The sequence below is a fragment of the Vipera berus genome (genome assembly GCF_964194415.1).
Source record: "Vipera berus genome assembly, chromosome: 1".
Lineage (NCBI taxonomy): Eukaryota > Metazoa > Chordata > Lepidosauria > Squamata > Viperidae > Vipera > Vipera berus.
This window is the reverse complement of record NC_138202.1, coordinates 197,152,195-197,168,528: the sequence shown is the minus strand read 5'-3', so window position 1 is coordinate 197,168,528 and position 16,334 is coordinate 197,152,195. Positions and strand designations below refer to the sequence as shown.

General features: G+C 42.0%; 1 protein-coding gene across 2 annotated transcripts in view; it reads left to right on the top strand.

Moving 5' to 3' along the window:
- Positions 1-4,417: 4,417 nt before the first annotated feature.
- SPRED2 (sprouty related EVH1 domain containing 2) overlaps positions 4,418-16,334 on the top strand; it is a 98,798-nt gene continuing 86,881 nt past the window's right edge. For both annotated transcript variants that reach the window (XM_081333312.1, XM_081333313.1), the window contains exon 1: positions 4,418-5,024. In XM_081333312.1, coding sequence (XP_081189438.1) covers positions 4,984-5,024 — 41 coding nt within the window. In that variant the 5' untranslated portion in view covers positions 4,418-4,983. The remainder of the gene's footprint in view (positions 5,025-16,334) is intronic.

Here is a 16,334-nt window from a genome sequence, read left to right as displayed (position 1 = left end):
CACTTAGCAACAGAAATTTGGGGCTCAGTTGTGGTCATAAGTCGAGGACTACCTGTATTATGAAGCACAGTGTCACCTCTGACTTTCTGGGAGGTTGTGATTTATAAAGTTTTCCTTAACATACCGATATTTGGGCAGTTCTTAATATACTGTAGCTCTTAATATCTCCACCAGTATGTACATATCCCACCAACTAGGAATTGGATGTAGAATAGCGACATATACTTGGGATGTAAGTTACGATATCAAAGTATACTAGGAGGATCAGAGTTTGGATCTATCTCAACATATTTTTATGTTTATCATTTATAAAACTGTCCCAGAAATTCCAGAACCAGATGGAATATAAATTATTCAAATAAATAAATTTAATATTAATTTGCTTGCAGCTACTAATTTACCTAATAGTTAATCTGGTAATTAAGATGACAAATTACATGTACCATATAATTTTATCTGTCTTTTAATTTTTAATTAGGGGCCACCCAGAGCTGGCTGTAATGATGGACAGCTGTATAAATGTTATAAGTGAATACATAAATTGTAAAATTGATCATTACTTTTACTTTGTGTTTAGGACTTTTCTAGATTCCATTTCCTTTAAGTTTCACCCATAGATTTTCATCACACATCGCTCTATTTAATGTAATAGTAGTTTATGCCAATGTCATGTTTTATCTGACATTTGTTGCACTTCATACCTATTGTGTGTATAGTGTGTGTGTGTGTGTGTGTGTATTTAGTATATTGAGTAAATCATAACCCACCACAAAAGATTACATAGATGTTCTTTGTTCCATTATTATATTCACTGTGAAACTAAGACATCCTCACCATTTTAAAGTAAATAAACAAAAAGTTTAATTCATATTGTAATCAATGTAAAACTGTCACTTGTTCTTATATTTATTCTACTCGGATGTCGAGGAAAAACCTTCTTAGTACAGTATATATCAGATTATAATAAATGCAAAAAATAAGTTACAGTTTTGCACCGAGCACAAGATGAATCTTTTTGCTTTTTGTCATAAGCAAAATTATTGTTTTATTAATGACTGCATTTGTATAGCATCAACACTATTAATTGGGGGCTAGTCATCTTTCGTAACTCTAACCAGAGAAATTCTCAAAACAGCCAAGTTAAAAGAAAAGGGGGAGGTAAGCAATCGGAGAAATCCCGTTCTGCTTTGTAGTGTATTTCCGTCCTTCTTTTTCTCTCCTGCAAGATGTCAGGCTTCAGCTTTATCTGGAAATTATAGCCTTTTGTCGGGAGCCTTTCCTCTATGAATAGCCATATCTTGTGATGAGAAACAAAGTAAGCAAGAGGAAGTGGTTATCAGGCTTCAAACAGAGCACTTAGGAGTCATAGCAGGGCTATCTGTGACACTCCTTGTGATTGCGGTAGGCGGGGTTTTTTTTCCTAAATTACTGTATACTAAAGTGTCTGGAGCCCCAATAACTTCATTAACTACCATCAGATCTGATTCAGAGGACAAATCTGAAGCAATGTTGTCTTACAAATTAAGCAACTCTGCTCTTATAAAGGAACTACATCAGGAAAACCCCTGCTTATTAAAGCACATCATATATTTTTTAATCATTTTTTATAAGCACATAGACAAGGTATGCCTTAAAATCATTGCCCATAGCTAACCCTAAGGTGCTAGTTACAGGAGGCACCACTGTACAGTTAGCCCTTGACTTACAACAGTTCATTTAGTTCAAGAGCCTTGGTGGAGCAGTGGGCTAATGCCTCCTTAAGTAACACCAGCTGCCTGCAATTAGTGCAGGTTCGTATCCCACCAGGCTCAAGGTTGACTCAGCCTTCCGTCCTTCCGAGGTAGGTAAAATGAGGACCCAGATTGTTGGGGGCAATAAGCTGACTTTGTAATAATGCCGCTTGGGGGGGGGGGGTTGAAAGCCCTAACAAGCAGGCATATACATAGAATGAAGGCTACTGCTAAGCTTGTAAGCCGCCCTGAGTCTTCGGAGAAGGGCGGGATATAAATGGAATTAAAATAAATTAAAAAAAAATAGTGACCATTCAAAGTTACAGCAGCACTGAAAAAAGTGACTTATGACCGTTTTTCACACTTACAACCAGTTGAAGCATCCCCATGGTCATGTGATCAAAATTCAGACGCTTATCAACTGATTCACATTTATGACCGTTGCAGTATCCCGGGGTCATGTCATCACTTTTTGCAACCTTCTGACAAGCAGTCAATGGGAAAACCAGGTTCACTTAACAATAGAGTTAATTTAACAACTGCAGTAATTCACTTAACAACTGTGACAAGAAATGTCATAGAATGGGACAAAGCTCACTTAACAAATGTCTCACTTAGTAACAGAAATGTTGAGCCCAATTGTGTTCCTAAGTCGAGGACTACTTTTACATTCATGTGAAGTTTAGAAAATTGTCTACCATATGACAATAATATCTATGCGTGGTATTTACTTAAAATGCATAGCAATCATGCTTTACCAGTCTGTATGAGACTTGGGGGAAGTCTCTTTATGTCAGCTTGACTTAAAGAAACAAGAAACAATGCATCCATTTGAGTAGTGAAGGAGGTAATTAAAAGCTTCTATGACATTAGAGATTATTATGAAACACTTGACCCTACTGCCTGTTTTAGTTTCATTATGACATTTATTTAGCCCCATTGGAAGAATGGCTCACACACACACACTCCCCAAATCACTATGTAAATTACAAAAATCCTGGTAATTTTAAAAGATGGAATGCATCACCGATTGCAAAGTAAAGGAAACAATCTTGAGGATTTTGCTAAGCTTGCTCAATTTTGTGAACCTACTTAGGGAGTATGTTTACACTTTAACTTTTCAATTGAAGTCATTTATTTGCTTTCATCAATTGAGGAGACTAAAATTGCTGCTATAAGACCTGGATATTGAAGTAACATTTTGGTTTTTTTTAATCCAATGCTAGACATTTCTGGCATTGCTTTAATTCTTGTCATTAACACCTTCCAAGGTTTTTTTTTAAAATCACAAGTTCATTGATGCTAAATACTCAATTTGCTTCTCATTATCCTCATAAATCCTCCTCCTTTTCAAGAGAAACACATCAGAAGAAATGTGAAACTGAAGATGTGTGGGGGAAAAGTTACACTGATCTGTTTTCTTTATAATTTTCTACTTTGTACAAAGCCATTTGAAGTTGGGAAATCAGGTTTCGGACATTAGATCAGCCATTCATGTAGATTTCCACAATGTGCATGTCTTATTGTCAATGAGTATTAATCCTGGCTTGAAGAATAAAGCCTTTATTGAGGACAATCTATATGTGCATATGAAGAATATTAATGGTACAGTTTTGCTTGGGTTTGAAAGGAAATATTTTAGCTCTGGAATTCCCCAAGCTAATAAACAGTTCTGCTGACATCCTTAAAATGCCCCTATTCCTTAGCCTGTTTGCTTGAGACTGTGGGAGATGGAATGATCCAGCAATTTGGGGAAATCCAGGTGAGGAAGTTAGGGGGAATACTTTGATTTCTGGTCAGACAGCATTTTCAACTAAATCTATGGCATCATAGCGAAGGTTACTTTTCCATTTTGTCATTGGGACTGGCTTTTAAATGGGATATAATCTCTGTGAACGTATGCAGAATTGACTTGGGAGGCCGGTGTGTGGTGTAGTTGGTTCACATGGTGTGGTAGGATGGAGGGTTTGTTGTCACTGTGTGTTGGGGGGGGGAGAGAGCACGGGGGGGGGAGGCTCAGCTAATCTCAATGTACACATGTTGTACTTTGACAATAAAGGTTTATTATTATTATTGCCACCGAAAGACAGCATCCCATATCAGCGGGCTCACGGAAAGGAAAAGGAAAAGGAAGCCAGTTGGAAGTTTTAGCAAACGTGAAAGAAACGGTATCCTGATTGCTCGGGTCTCCGGAGTCCGATTTTAAACTTGAGTCGAGTCATTTCTGCTTCTGTATCTCTAGCAACGTTGGTTAGAGAGCGTGCGAGTAAGCCATGTTTTCTTATTAAGGGGAGGAAGGTGTGACCGAGCGCCTAACTAACGTTTGCTCGACTTCTGCTCGAGAGCCACGTGGAACGCGTCTTCTGCCATTCAAAACACGCAAACACACCCCTCCCCGCACGCGCTCAAAAGCGCTTTCTCGGACTCCGGGCCGCCCGTCGCGCGGGTCCGGCGGACCCCTGCAGCTCAACGCCAGCCTCCTTCAACCTTCGCTCCCGCCAAGACCGCCCGGAGGAAGGGCTGGAAAAGGGGCCGAACGACTGCCGCCGGACGCGTCCCTGGCGCAAGAGACCCCAGCGGTAGTTTGTGAGGCCCTCGGGGCAAGAGCTGGCGGGGACCGCGACGGGTCTCCCGCTTTCCTCCCGCGCCTGGACTCCTGGCTCCCAACCATCTTGAAGGGAGGGAAGCTAGCTGGCGCCTTGCCCGCCTGCCTTTCTCCCTCCCCGAAAGCAGCTGGGCTGCTCGGATAACGTCATCGCTTCCGCCCAGCTTCCTCCTCCTCCTCCTCCTCCTCCTCCCGTTGGCGGTGGCGCTAAGAATCCAACATGGAGTAAAGGAGGCAGCGATGGGGCTCGGACGCGGCGGCCGCCGGCTGCAGCACCATCCGGGCGCCTCGGCCGACGCGGCGCCCCGCTGCTTTCCCGCGCGCTGAGCGGCCCTTCCGCCGCGGGTCTCGTCTCTCTCGCGCGCGCGCTCAGCCCGGCGCTTGGCAGCCGACGAGGCCTTTAGCAAACTGCCTGGCTTCCTTCCTTTTCCCTCCCCATCCCTGCCCCCTTCCCCCCCCCTCCGCCCGCCCGCCCGCCCGCTTTCCAGCGAACCGAGGCGGTCTCTCCCCGCATCCTTCGAGCTCGGTCGGCCTCCCTCTCTCTCTCTCTCTCTCCTCGATGTGAAACTGAGGGGGGCCCAAAAAATAAAAAAAAATTAAAAAAAATGAAGAGGTGCAGCCCGGCTGCCCGCGGCGGGGGATAAGTCCATGAGAAGGAGAAAAATGACCGAGGAAACCTATCCAGACGAGTAAGTGTCCCGACGAGCAGAAGGGAGGGGAAGGGGGAGCATGCTTGTAAACATCTGGCGAGGGGAGGGGCTCGGTGTGGTCGTGGCGAGCTTTTTTTTTTTTTCTTCCTCTTGTAGCCGTGTTGCCCCGGTCCCCGGGTCGATCGCCAAAGAAGCGCCAGCTTTGCGGTTATCCCGCGTCTGGGTCGCTTTGCCCGGGAGCTCTTGGGCTTCCCAGCGCCCACCTTCTCTCGGCCGTGGCTGGAAAGGTTGGCGCAGGGCGTGCAGCGCCCCAGTTCTGCAGCCCGCCCGTGTCGGGAGAGGGAAATGTTACCGAGCTCCTTTCTGGCCAAGGGGGCGAGAAGGAGTAGAGAAGTATGGATGGACTGGGGTGGGTTTTTTTTGGGGGGGGGGCGGAAATCCGTCTAAGACGGGCTTTTTCCCTCCTTTCTTCTCTGCGTTCCTCTTCGTGCTGCTCGCTCTGGTAAAGCTTGAGGGTCGCTATTGATGCCAGTCTCTCTTCCCCCCCCCCTCGCTTTCTCGGCGACCCCCACCCCGTTTTCACTTTATGCCCTGCCTGGCTTCTTTTTTTTTTGCAGCATTCACATCCGCCATTTCTTTCTTTCTTTTTTTTTTCTTCTTGACTTGCTCTCATTTGCATACCACATTTCCATTCATAAAAAAAAACACCATTCGAGGCCAGGAGTCTGCTCGGACCGTGGGAGAGAGAGCCATCTCGGGGGGGGGAGGAGGAGGGGGGGAAGGAAAGGTTTGATCGCTGTTGCAAGGCGACTTCGGGCTGTCAGATACACACACACCACACACCCGCGCGTTGGCGTGTGGGGGGGGGGGAGCGGATCGCCACGGTGTTTGCCTGCCTGCCTGGGCCTTGGCTACTCTGAAGCTGGCCTGGGTGGGAGAAGTAGGGGGGGGGGAAATAGCATTTTAGGCACGGCCGCCTCGCTGCTTTCAGCTCATTGTTAGCCTTGCAGCCGGTCGGGACCGTCTCTTGTGTGAGAGTGTAAACTGAAGAAATGGAGGTGGGCGGCCGAGGAGACAGCGGGAGAAACCATTAGCGATCGCCTTCGCCCGTAAAAGTTTGTTAAACTTCCAACCAGATCCCTCTCGACGTGCTTCCAGGCTACACTGAAATCTGCCTGCTTTCCGCGCCTCTCCTTTGAGGCACGGCTTTCTTTCAAATTGCCTGGGTGGCGGGGTGCGGCTTCCCGGGCTGCTGGTGGTAAAAGGTGACCCGGCTTGCCCGCAAGGGCTTGTAACTTGCCTCTCGCTGTCTTGACTCGGGCGAAGAAGCTCTTTTTGCTCCCTACGGCTGCGTATGGCTGGATTCATTTCAGCCCCTTTTTTTTTGTGAATAAGACAGGTTCCCGTTGTCGTCACATGATCCTGACATTCATAAATCCGGTAACCTTCAGCCTTCGTTCATTCACTCGCTCGCTCGCTCGCTCGCTGCCGGCCTGTCCTTTTACCTTTCTTGAATTGTTGGCGAGACGTGGGGGGGGGGGGAGGGAAGGGAGAATAAGGAAACACTTCTGAAAGATTAGGAAATGGATTTTCTCTGAACAGTCGCTTCTCTCGCCGAAAAGAAAGCATCTCTTGCATTCTGGAAATGGGAAGTGACTCACGCATTTCCCCCCCCCCCTTTTTCTTATTTTTCTTAATGTAAGGGTTGATGATGAAGGTTTAAAATGAACATCCGTGGAGAGGATGTAGCTGTTGCTAATTCAGTTTTGTGGAAATGGGGTGGGGGCGGGGGCAGAGCCAGAGGGAAAGAGCAACTCTTACATAAACGCCTTTGCCGGTTTATGGCCGAGCATGACAAAGATGGACTATTTCAGAATAGTTTAGACTGTTTCAATATTCCTTGCACCACCTGCAATCTGTATATAATCCGCAGCTGCCACACAGCTGTGAGCCCAACCTAGAAAAAGCATAAAAATAAAAAGAACATGGCTGAAAACAGCAAGACCGAGTTTGCTAAGCTACAATGCAGATCATCAGTTTGTGTCTTGTGTCTGGTGCATTTATGGCTGGATGATTCTGGGCAACTGGGCTAATTCAGTGAAGAGTGGTTAAATGTAAATGTAAAGGAGGCAAGGGCAAACCACTTCTAAAAAAAAACCTTGCCAAGCAAACTGCAGGGACTACAGTAGTTACGGCAGCTGCCTGGAGACAAACACTGATTTGAAGGCAACACACAAACACAAAATTAAATGAACATGAAAATTAAAATCAGTACTATAGTGTATGTGTCCAACCGAAGTGAGACAGAATGGTTTCTGGCCCTGAAATGATATTGGGTCGTGTTGTCAATAGACTGTTCAGTGTTCACAAGGCTTGTAGCTGCTCCTTGGCAAGTGTGTTTAGGTTGCAACTTGCAGCATTTCTCAGAGACCTTCTGGACATAGCGACTTGGGTACATGATGTCTGGATAGGCATAGAATAGCCATTTTTAGACTAGCTGCCCTAGTTTTTCTTAGAATGGGAAACTGAAAAGGCCTCATAGAAGACAACTTAAAAATCCTGGCTCTGCAGTGGCTTGGCAGCACGCTGTTTTCCCCTTGTTACTTCCCTCTTTCTCTCCCCTCTCCCTACCACCAAAGTGAGAAATATGGAACAACTGGAACTACTGAGTTGGGAAAAAAGCTCCATCCCATGAGTGGAAGATGAAGCTGAGAAGTGAAGTCCTTGTATTTCTTGGGCAGGGATGAGCTAATACGATATATATTTTAATTTGTATTAAATATTTCAGTGTTGCGCTTGCGTGTTGTAGATTTGAAAATAAATAAATGTAGATTTGAAAATAAATCGTAGGGCAACATTATTTGAACCAGGGAACCTCCAAGAGGCTAATTTACACAGAATGAATCCGAAATCTGGACCCAGAACTCCTGTGGGATTGAAGTTTGGCAAAGTTGTGGCCACTTCACAATCACGATGCTGCTGCAGTTACATGACCCTTATTCCCAGTGGTTCCTCTGCAAGCTTCCCACAGGGAAGGTCCATATGGAAGCCAGCAGGAACTTGGAAGTTGCTCCCATTCCCACAACTCTTTTTACCACTGGTCATTCTGTTTCTCTGTTGAGGTAAAAAAAATATCTCTGAAACGTGAACCCAACAGGTCACCACGGGTTGTCTAGTAGTTGTTAAATACTTTTACTTACCCTGGTGGCTTAACTGAAAGTAGTGCTCATTCGGAGCGAAGGATTCCATTTACTTGGCATGTAAGCAAATGGGGCATAAATGAAGAGCCAAATAAAATACAGAAATCTGTGAATAATGCCTTCAGGTGCTTATATTTTATATTTTGGCAAAAGACACAGGTTTGGGCAACATATGCTGCATATTTTATGGGCCCAGGATAACTGCAAATCTCCCTGACCCTTTTCTAAAAGGCACTTTGACACAAACCTGTTTGGCACAGATACAAGATGTGGATATAAACAATAGCCTAGTCATTTCCACCTATGGCAAGAACTATTTTAGTCCTGGCAGCAGTAAGTTAGGAGGTTTGTCTGTTGAAAACCACAGTTTTTAGCATTTGTTTATAATGGAGAACATGCTGTAATAAAAACATACATATCCAACTCCCAGAATATGTAAAATTAGGATAAGCAGATATGTATAGCCACAGAATCATTGGTAAAGCATAGTGAACTGTGTTGCAAGTAAGCTATAACTATCTTCAGTTGTGGTTTGGGTATCATAAACATGATGATTATATTTGAAAATTAAGCTATCCCCGTTTCTTTTGCTTAATGTTTTTGCTTCCAAGCAACCATTTTTGCCAATATTTTCCCAAGTTTCTCTCTAATGACATGAGGATTTTGACAGTTTAAATTTAATACAGGTAGTCCTCGATTTACAACAGTTCATTTAATGACTGTTCAAAGTTACAACTGAAAAAAGGTGACTGCTATAATATATGCTACATCATTGTGGCTCTTCTTATTGCCTTTCATAAACCAAATGTTTCTATTCCAGGATATCCCATCATGTTGAGATTGGGACAGCTTGGCAAGAAGAAACATACGAGCTTAGCTGAAGTATTTTGATCGTTTAGTTGATATTATTATTGATCCCTTATCACTGACCGTAGCAAACCTCTGGTGCTTATATAGGTTACAGGGACACCATGTGATGTGACTTGGGCAGTTTCATTTACCCCCTTACATTTAAGAGTGCAAGATATTTTCTCTTTGTGTATTATGTCAGCTAAGGTTAAAGAGGAATTTTAATATTAATTCTTTAACAGCTTAATATTACCAACATGCCACTTAAATAGTAGGTTAGAAAAAATGAGATTATTGGTCAGTTTTATTTCTTTTTCTGGAAAAAAATATAAATAATTTTTAGAAACTAATTATATCATTACTGGCCATAAAATTACCATCTAGAATAGGGTATTTTAAACTGTTCGGTAGAACTTTTTATCAGCCGGTTTTCTATCACTAAGAGCTGTACCTTTCAATCAGGTTTTGAGAATATATCAATACATTAAGTAATGGTTCCACTGCCTGAAAAAGTTTGACTTATCTTTGTTCTACAGCACTGAGTATATAAACCTTAGAGAGGAATTTCAGTTGATTGTCTCAGCACAACTCAGTACAGCTACGTACTATGTTGTGCACCATCCGGAGCTGCCTTTGGTAAGATGGACAGCTATATACATTTGATAAATAAAACTGTTGATATTTATATTTCAGCATTATATTTCATAATACCATTCAAATGTGTCAAACGCTTAAACATTTTGAAGTCAGTAACATATGACAGATATTCCTAAAAGATTACAATTGGAAAAATATAGAAGTCTAACTTGTTAATATCACTAAGGCAACAATGAGGAAAGTATACAGTATAACAAAAGAAATGTATGCATGCCTTAGTAGAAAGTCCTATTAAAATACAGCTCAATAGTTTGCAGATAAATGGCTATCAGATTGCAGAGTGTAAAAGTCTAACCCTTCTGCACCCCTTGCAGTGTATGCAGGTTTCCTGGTACATATTTCTGTGGGATATCTTTCATACTCTCAAATTGTGATTGTCATCTCGCATGCAATTTGGTAGTTTGCATTTCATCTATCACCTTTCCAGTATAAAATTGACTGCCAGATTGCAATCCTACATGTTATTTCAGAGTGACACCTCAGACTTGGAATAGTCCTTCAAAACAAAATTGTCTTACCAACATCAGTCCTGGATGATCAAGCTAACCTTGTTTTGTGCTTTAGTGTTAAATGTATAACAAATTTTTAACAGAAAAAATAAGCTGTAGTATTATTACAATCTATAGTTGAAGATATAAATGAAAATTGAGTTGCGTGCTTTTAGATCAGGCATGTCAAACTCGCAATGTCACATGACATTGTGCAACGTATCGTGACTTTCCCCCCATTGCCGGCAATGGGGTAGGTGCGGTTTCGGCGTGATGCATCCGGCCTGTGGGCCGGCAGTTTGACCTGCCTGATTTAGATAGTGGAGCAATTGTATAATTCAACATCATCAGTAGGGTTATTGTATATGTGTCTCAGCAGTGTTTATGTCTAACTCTTGCCTGCTCATTCTCTTTTCCATACAAACATACACTCAACTAATTTACCAGGGATCTCTTTTTTCTGTAGACTGTAAAGCTGCCCAGTGTAAGGTTTCTGTATGTGGCAAGTACATTCTTGCCCAAGGGAATTTCCTGTGTGATATGAAAGAAGCATTAAAAAAATGGGAGAGTTTGTAGAAAGTGTCTGAATTGGTAGAGATTTGGTCTCAAAACTTGCTATATGTATGCTACTTTGAACTGCTTGGGGAAAAAAAGAAGATATCTAGGCTTTCCTTTGTGTATGTATGTATGCACATTTTTGGCTGAAGTCCACTGTAAAAAAAAGTGTGCTTCCTTGTTCTGTCTACGGTGTATATAAGCTCTTCTAGGCTCAGAAACCTGGTCTCTGATGGAATGTTTAATGTTCTGGACACCTCTATTGTTTTTAATGAATAACACCTGCACCTAATAGTGTTTGAATTGTTTTCTGTTGGAGAAAATGGAAACAATGTTTCTAAATTGCTGGGGGGAAGGTTTTTGTTAAAGGGCATTTGGGAAAATTTCAATAAATTTTAGTGAGGTTTCTCTCTGAAAGAACTACTTTCCTAGCCTCAGCTATGGTTTTACATTGTATATTGCAAGCAGTTAGGACAGGGGTAGGCAACCTCCGCTCTTTTATGACTCATGGACTTCAACTTCCAGAATTCCTGAGCCAGCTTGGCTGGCTCAGGAATTCTGGGAGTTGAAGTCCATGAGTCATAAAAGAGCGGAGGTTGCCTACCCCTGAGTTAGGACAACCAAACTCCCCTTCACCATAACCTGTTTCACTTAAGTCATAATTAGGCATGTCTCTGGCTTTGGCCTTGCCGATAAACAAGGAAGAAAAGAGGAAGGAAATTTCTCTAAACAACTGAATTATGAAAAAAAAATGTTCTAAGGCCCACTTTTGATTTGGAACTGATAGTGCCATGAAGCCAGCCAGAAGAATACTATTGTCCTCTTATGAGCCGTGGTTAGAATGCAGTAGTGCAGGTTAATTCTGCTGACTGCCAGCTGTCAGCAGTTCGATTATCACTGACTCAGCCTTCCATCCTTCCGAAGTCGGTAAAATGCTGACCCAGATTGTTGGGGGCAATACACTGACTCTGTAAACCACTTAGAGAGGGCTGTAAAGCACTGTGAAAGGGTATATAAGTCTAAGTGCTATATTGCTATTGCCATCCCAACAAAACTACTTAGAGAATTATAGCCTGAAGAGAGTCTGTTTCCACTAGACTCACTTGAGCAGGAGCAGGGTATGGGATGAACTTGTCTAAAAGCAGAGAAAATAAGTAATAACTATTGACATAAAAGGTAGATGTCAGAAACTCTCCTAACCAAACATACTTGACGTGCTTAGAGTATAATGGGATTCTGCTGTGCTTCAGAAAAGAGTTGAAAAAAAAAGCTTTTCACTGTGAATCCTTTAATGGACTCCCAATCTCAGATGTTTGGGTTGAAGATATGCTGCTTTTATAGGCACTTGTTTGGGAATTCTAGTCAGTCATTGAACTGTGTAGAATGTACCTGAGAAACAATGTAATCATGAAATTTAGTCAAAACAGTTGTTTGTTGCTCTTTACAAGTTTGTAAATGCTATGTTGCTGCTATAGGATGATTATATTTTTCTAACGTTTGAAAATGTTTATTGTGTGCCTCTTTTAAAAGTAAAGTAGCTAGAGTGATTTGTGCTAAAACAACGTAAAGACCAATATGTTTGCTTGTGAATTAAGAAAATGATTGAGCATGCTATCAATAGTTACTGTTCTCTTGGCTAAGAGAAAACATCCAAAAATCTGCTAATAGGAAATCATACAATTCTTTTACCTTAATTTGTTCTTTATATTCATGTTTCAGATAAAGTGATCTATGAGAGGTCTAGATATTAGCTGTCTTATTAAACTTTATATTACAATCTACGTTCACAAACTATGCTTCTCAGCCTTTTTGACTATAGCAAAAGAGACACCAAGAATATATAAAAGTTTGTTCTTGAAGTGCCAAACTTGGTTAGTGTTGTGTCTGAATCAGGCTTGTGGTTTGATTTCTAGCTTTAGCTTTCTTTTATGATGCTAACCTCGCAGAAACTCATAAAACCTGGATTTGAATGGTCAGAATTCCATTTCCCCTTTCAAAAACACTCAAGTGCTCCTATTCTTCCTTAGCTCTCGTTTCTCATTCTGTATACCAGCAGAAATACCTCCTTCTCACTAGGCCAGGGGTGTCGAACTCAATTTCATTGAGGGCCGCATCAGCATTGCGTTTGCCCTCAGGGGGGCGGGGGGCGTGGCCTACTGGGTGGGCGTGGCTAGAGTGTGTATGGCCTACTGGGTGGGCATGGCCAGCTCTACATCGTTCGCATCAAGGGGGGCCTGGGCAGGAGTGGGACAGATCTGAGGGTCTCTGGCAGGAGGAGGGTCTCTGGGCCAGGGCCAAGGCAGTGGGGGCCGTTCCCTCACTGTTTCCAGAATGGCGTCACGGGCCGCATGAAACCACTTCGCGGGCCGCATCCGGCCCCCAGGCCTTGTGTTTGACATGTCTGCACTAGGCTATTTGCAAGAGGATGCAAGAATGGTAAGATGATGTCGGTTCCACAAATATTTAAGTGGAAGGAAAAGGAAGCACAGTATCATTGCTAACCATAAATAATGAATTGACAAGTAAATCTAGAATCCCTAAAATGATAATGGGGAAAATGGGAACTGCTTAGGAATCTGCAGTGACAAGACACTTCCAGACAGTTATCTGGAAGGCTGCAGGGTATTAAAAAGGAGACTCTTTTTTTGTTTGTTTACTGTTAATGTATTATCTGAAAGGTTGATAAGAGAAATAGGATTAATCACTACATGCTTGAAATCATATAAAAAAGACCAAGGCTCTACAACTGAGTTTGGCATGTTCCTCCGTGTAGCTTTTGTTACGCTTTTGTGTCCCTAAACAGCAGAGGCTACACTTACTGCCCTACATGGATGAAAGGCAAGGCGCTTTCTTAAGGCCACCTCAGTGAATTCTTGGCTGAAGTGAGACATGAATGGGGACTTCAGTATCTCTTAGCCAGTTAGCTTTTATCTCAGCTTCTTAAAAAAATACTTCAAAACCAAGATATTCCTTGATGCATGAAGCTTCTGTTACATGAGTTGGAGGACCTGCGCTTCAGCAGCTGCCTTCCACCACTTTTTTTTCCCTTTGGCAAGAAGATTTTTCATGCACCACTTTCCTCATTGGTTCCAGAGTCCAGCATTGTGCTTGTTATTTCCGATTGCTTTGCAGCATCAGTTTTATCTCCCATTCACAGGCAGCAGCAGTTCCTTATGAAATGTTATGAATGGCTTTGGAGTAGTGATTGCTACCCAGCTCTATTTATCATCATGGGTTTTGGCTGTGTAGCTGGACCCTTGCTGTGTCCTGCTGTCCTGACATCAGTCTCTGCTCTTAAGGCAGGAAACGCAGTCCTGGGAAGCCTAAGTGTGACAATTGCTGAATGGCCTTATCTCCAGGACAGAAATCCAACTCATTGCTGACTGTTTAAACTACAGGGTGCCAAGAGGGCACTGATTACATTTATTCTGTGTTTATTTTTATTTCGTAATGTCTAACTTTCAGATCCTCTGAACTTTGGATAAGTTGGTGGAACTCCTGTTATTTCTTTGGACTAGTGGTTGTTTCCACCAAGGTTTGTAGTAAAGAATGTCACTCAAGTATGTTTAGTTGCATGTTTTAATACTACTCAGTACTATGATTCATGACAGCTTTTAAGTTTTTTTCCTCTCTCTCCAGATCAGGGTGGGGGGTGGGGGTGGGTGTAATAATTGAGCAGTTCAGATTTGCCAACATGGGCAGAACTTGAGTGCCCCCTTCATTGATGGGAAGATGTTCATCACAAAGACAGAGTTAGTGAAAGGGTGTGAGCAGAGCCAAAGTATGAAGAAATATTCCAGAATTACCCTTCCTGTTTCATTATAATTGCAAGGTATATTTGCTCAAGAGTTGCTTGCCATACATATAAAGAGTTTTCCTATGATGAGTTTCTTGCCATACATATAAAGAGTTTTCCTATGATGCATTGAAGCTACCAAATAGGCCTTGCTATTCTGTAATTGTCTAATTTTCAATGTTCAGTAGAAATATTACATATCTATTCTGCTCCCCTCCCCCTTTTTTCCTATTGCATAATGCCACAGTGTCCAAAATATTTCATTTTTCCCAATAATTTTATTAAATATTGTATCATACAAATAAAACTGATACAAATACATAATATAGAAATATATCTTAAAAATAAAAGTTAAGAAAGTATAAAAAAGGAAAAAAGAGAAGAAAAAACCATTTTTTGCTGTACATTTCAAAATGTAAAACTTATATTTCAACTTTAAAAAAAAGATTAAAGAAGTCTCAGGTGGTGATTTCAATAAAACTAGTCGGAAGTTTGTCAATGTTTATTTTTAAGAAAAACAGCCCAAAGGGGAAAAATTAAATCTAAATTGATCAGCTGAAGATAAAGTCCATATGGGCAACATTAGTGGCTCTAAGCATGATGGAATCCTGTGACTCCCCGCTAATCACAAGCAGACCACAAAAATGCAATTACTGCCACTTACAGGGGAAAAAACCCTGTATGGAATACGTGTGGGTAATCTCATGATTCTTTTTTAATCCAGAGAGATTTCAGCAGCCTTAATCCTGCAGTTGGCTGCCATTTTCATCCACAGCCTATTCTAGAGGAATATCAGTTCATCATAATGGTTCACCAGAAGATCCCCAAAATATCTCAGATAGTTGAAAATGTTTTTTTAAAAATGTTCCTGAATCCGTAACATAGTCATTTTATAGGACCTCACTACCTTTCTCAAATAATATGGGGAATTAGCTTTGCTATGTTTTAGGCCAAAACATTCCTGGAGGAATGTTGTCCATAGGGTCGCGATGGGTCGGACACGACTTCGCAGCTAACAACAACAGGCCAAAAGAATTGAATATATCAGCAATGGGTTTCCTGGAGTCCAGGAATGAAACAGCTTCTAAAAGGTTTGCATTTAGGAGCCAAAATAAAATAGAACTCACTTTTATGTTACAATTAGTGCTGTTAAAATTATTGTCAACATCCTCACTGCCACGTTCATGTTCTTAACGCTCATTGTACCTGGTAAATATAGTACAGGTAGTCCTTGACTTACGATCACAATGAAGCCTGCCCATTATGGTCATAAGCCATGATGGTCATAAAGCAGGTCATCCCATAATCAACCTGATTTTACTGTCTTTTTTGCAGCATTTATTAAGTGACCACTGCAGTTATTAAACGAACACGATGGTGAACAAAGTGTTTCCTATGGCTGGTTTTGCTGAAAACTGAAAGCAAATGCTGGCTTTGTGCAAAAAAAGTTGTAAAATGTGACCACAGAATGCTGCAAATGCAGGCCAGTTGCCATGACGCAAAATGTCATGTTACTGTGGTAGGGCCCCCAGATGTAAAAACTTCAGAACTGCATTGCACGTATCCTGAGGGACGTCTATCATAACTTTCAAATGGTCACTAAGCAAGCAAGCAGTTATAAGAATGCCTGTAGGCTTACATATGCCTGACTTGGAACAGCTAAGTTTTTGTTTTTGTCTAGCTGGAACCGTGTATTTTTGACAGTGATGAGATTTAAGATATGATGGGCTGAGAAACAGTCCCAAGCAGCCTTACAAAGTAAATCCTGATGCAGTATTCCAAGACAGGCATGATTTCAGGCTGT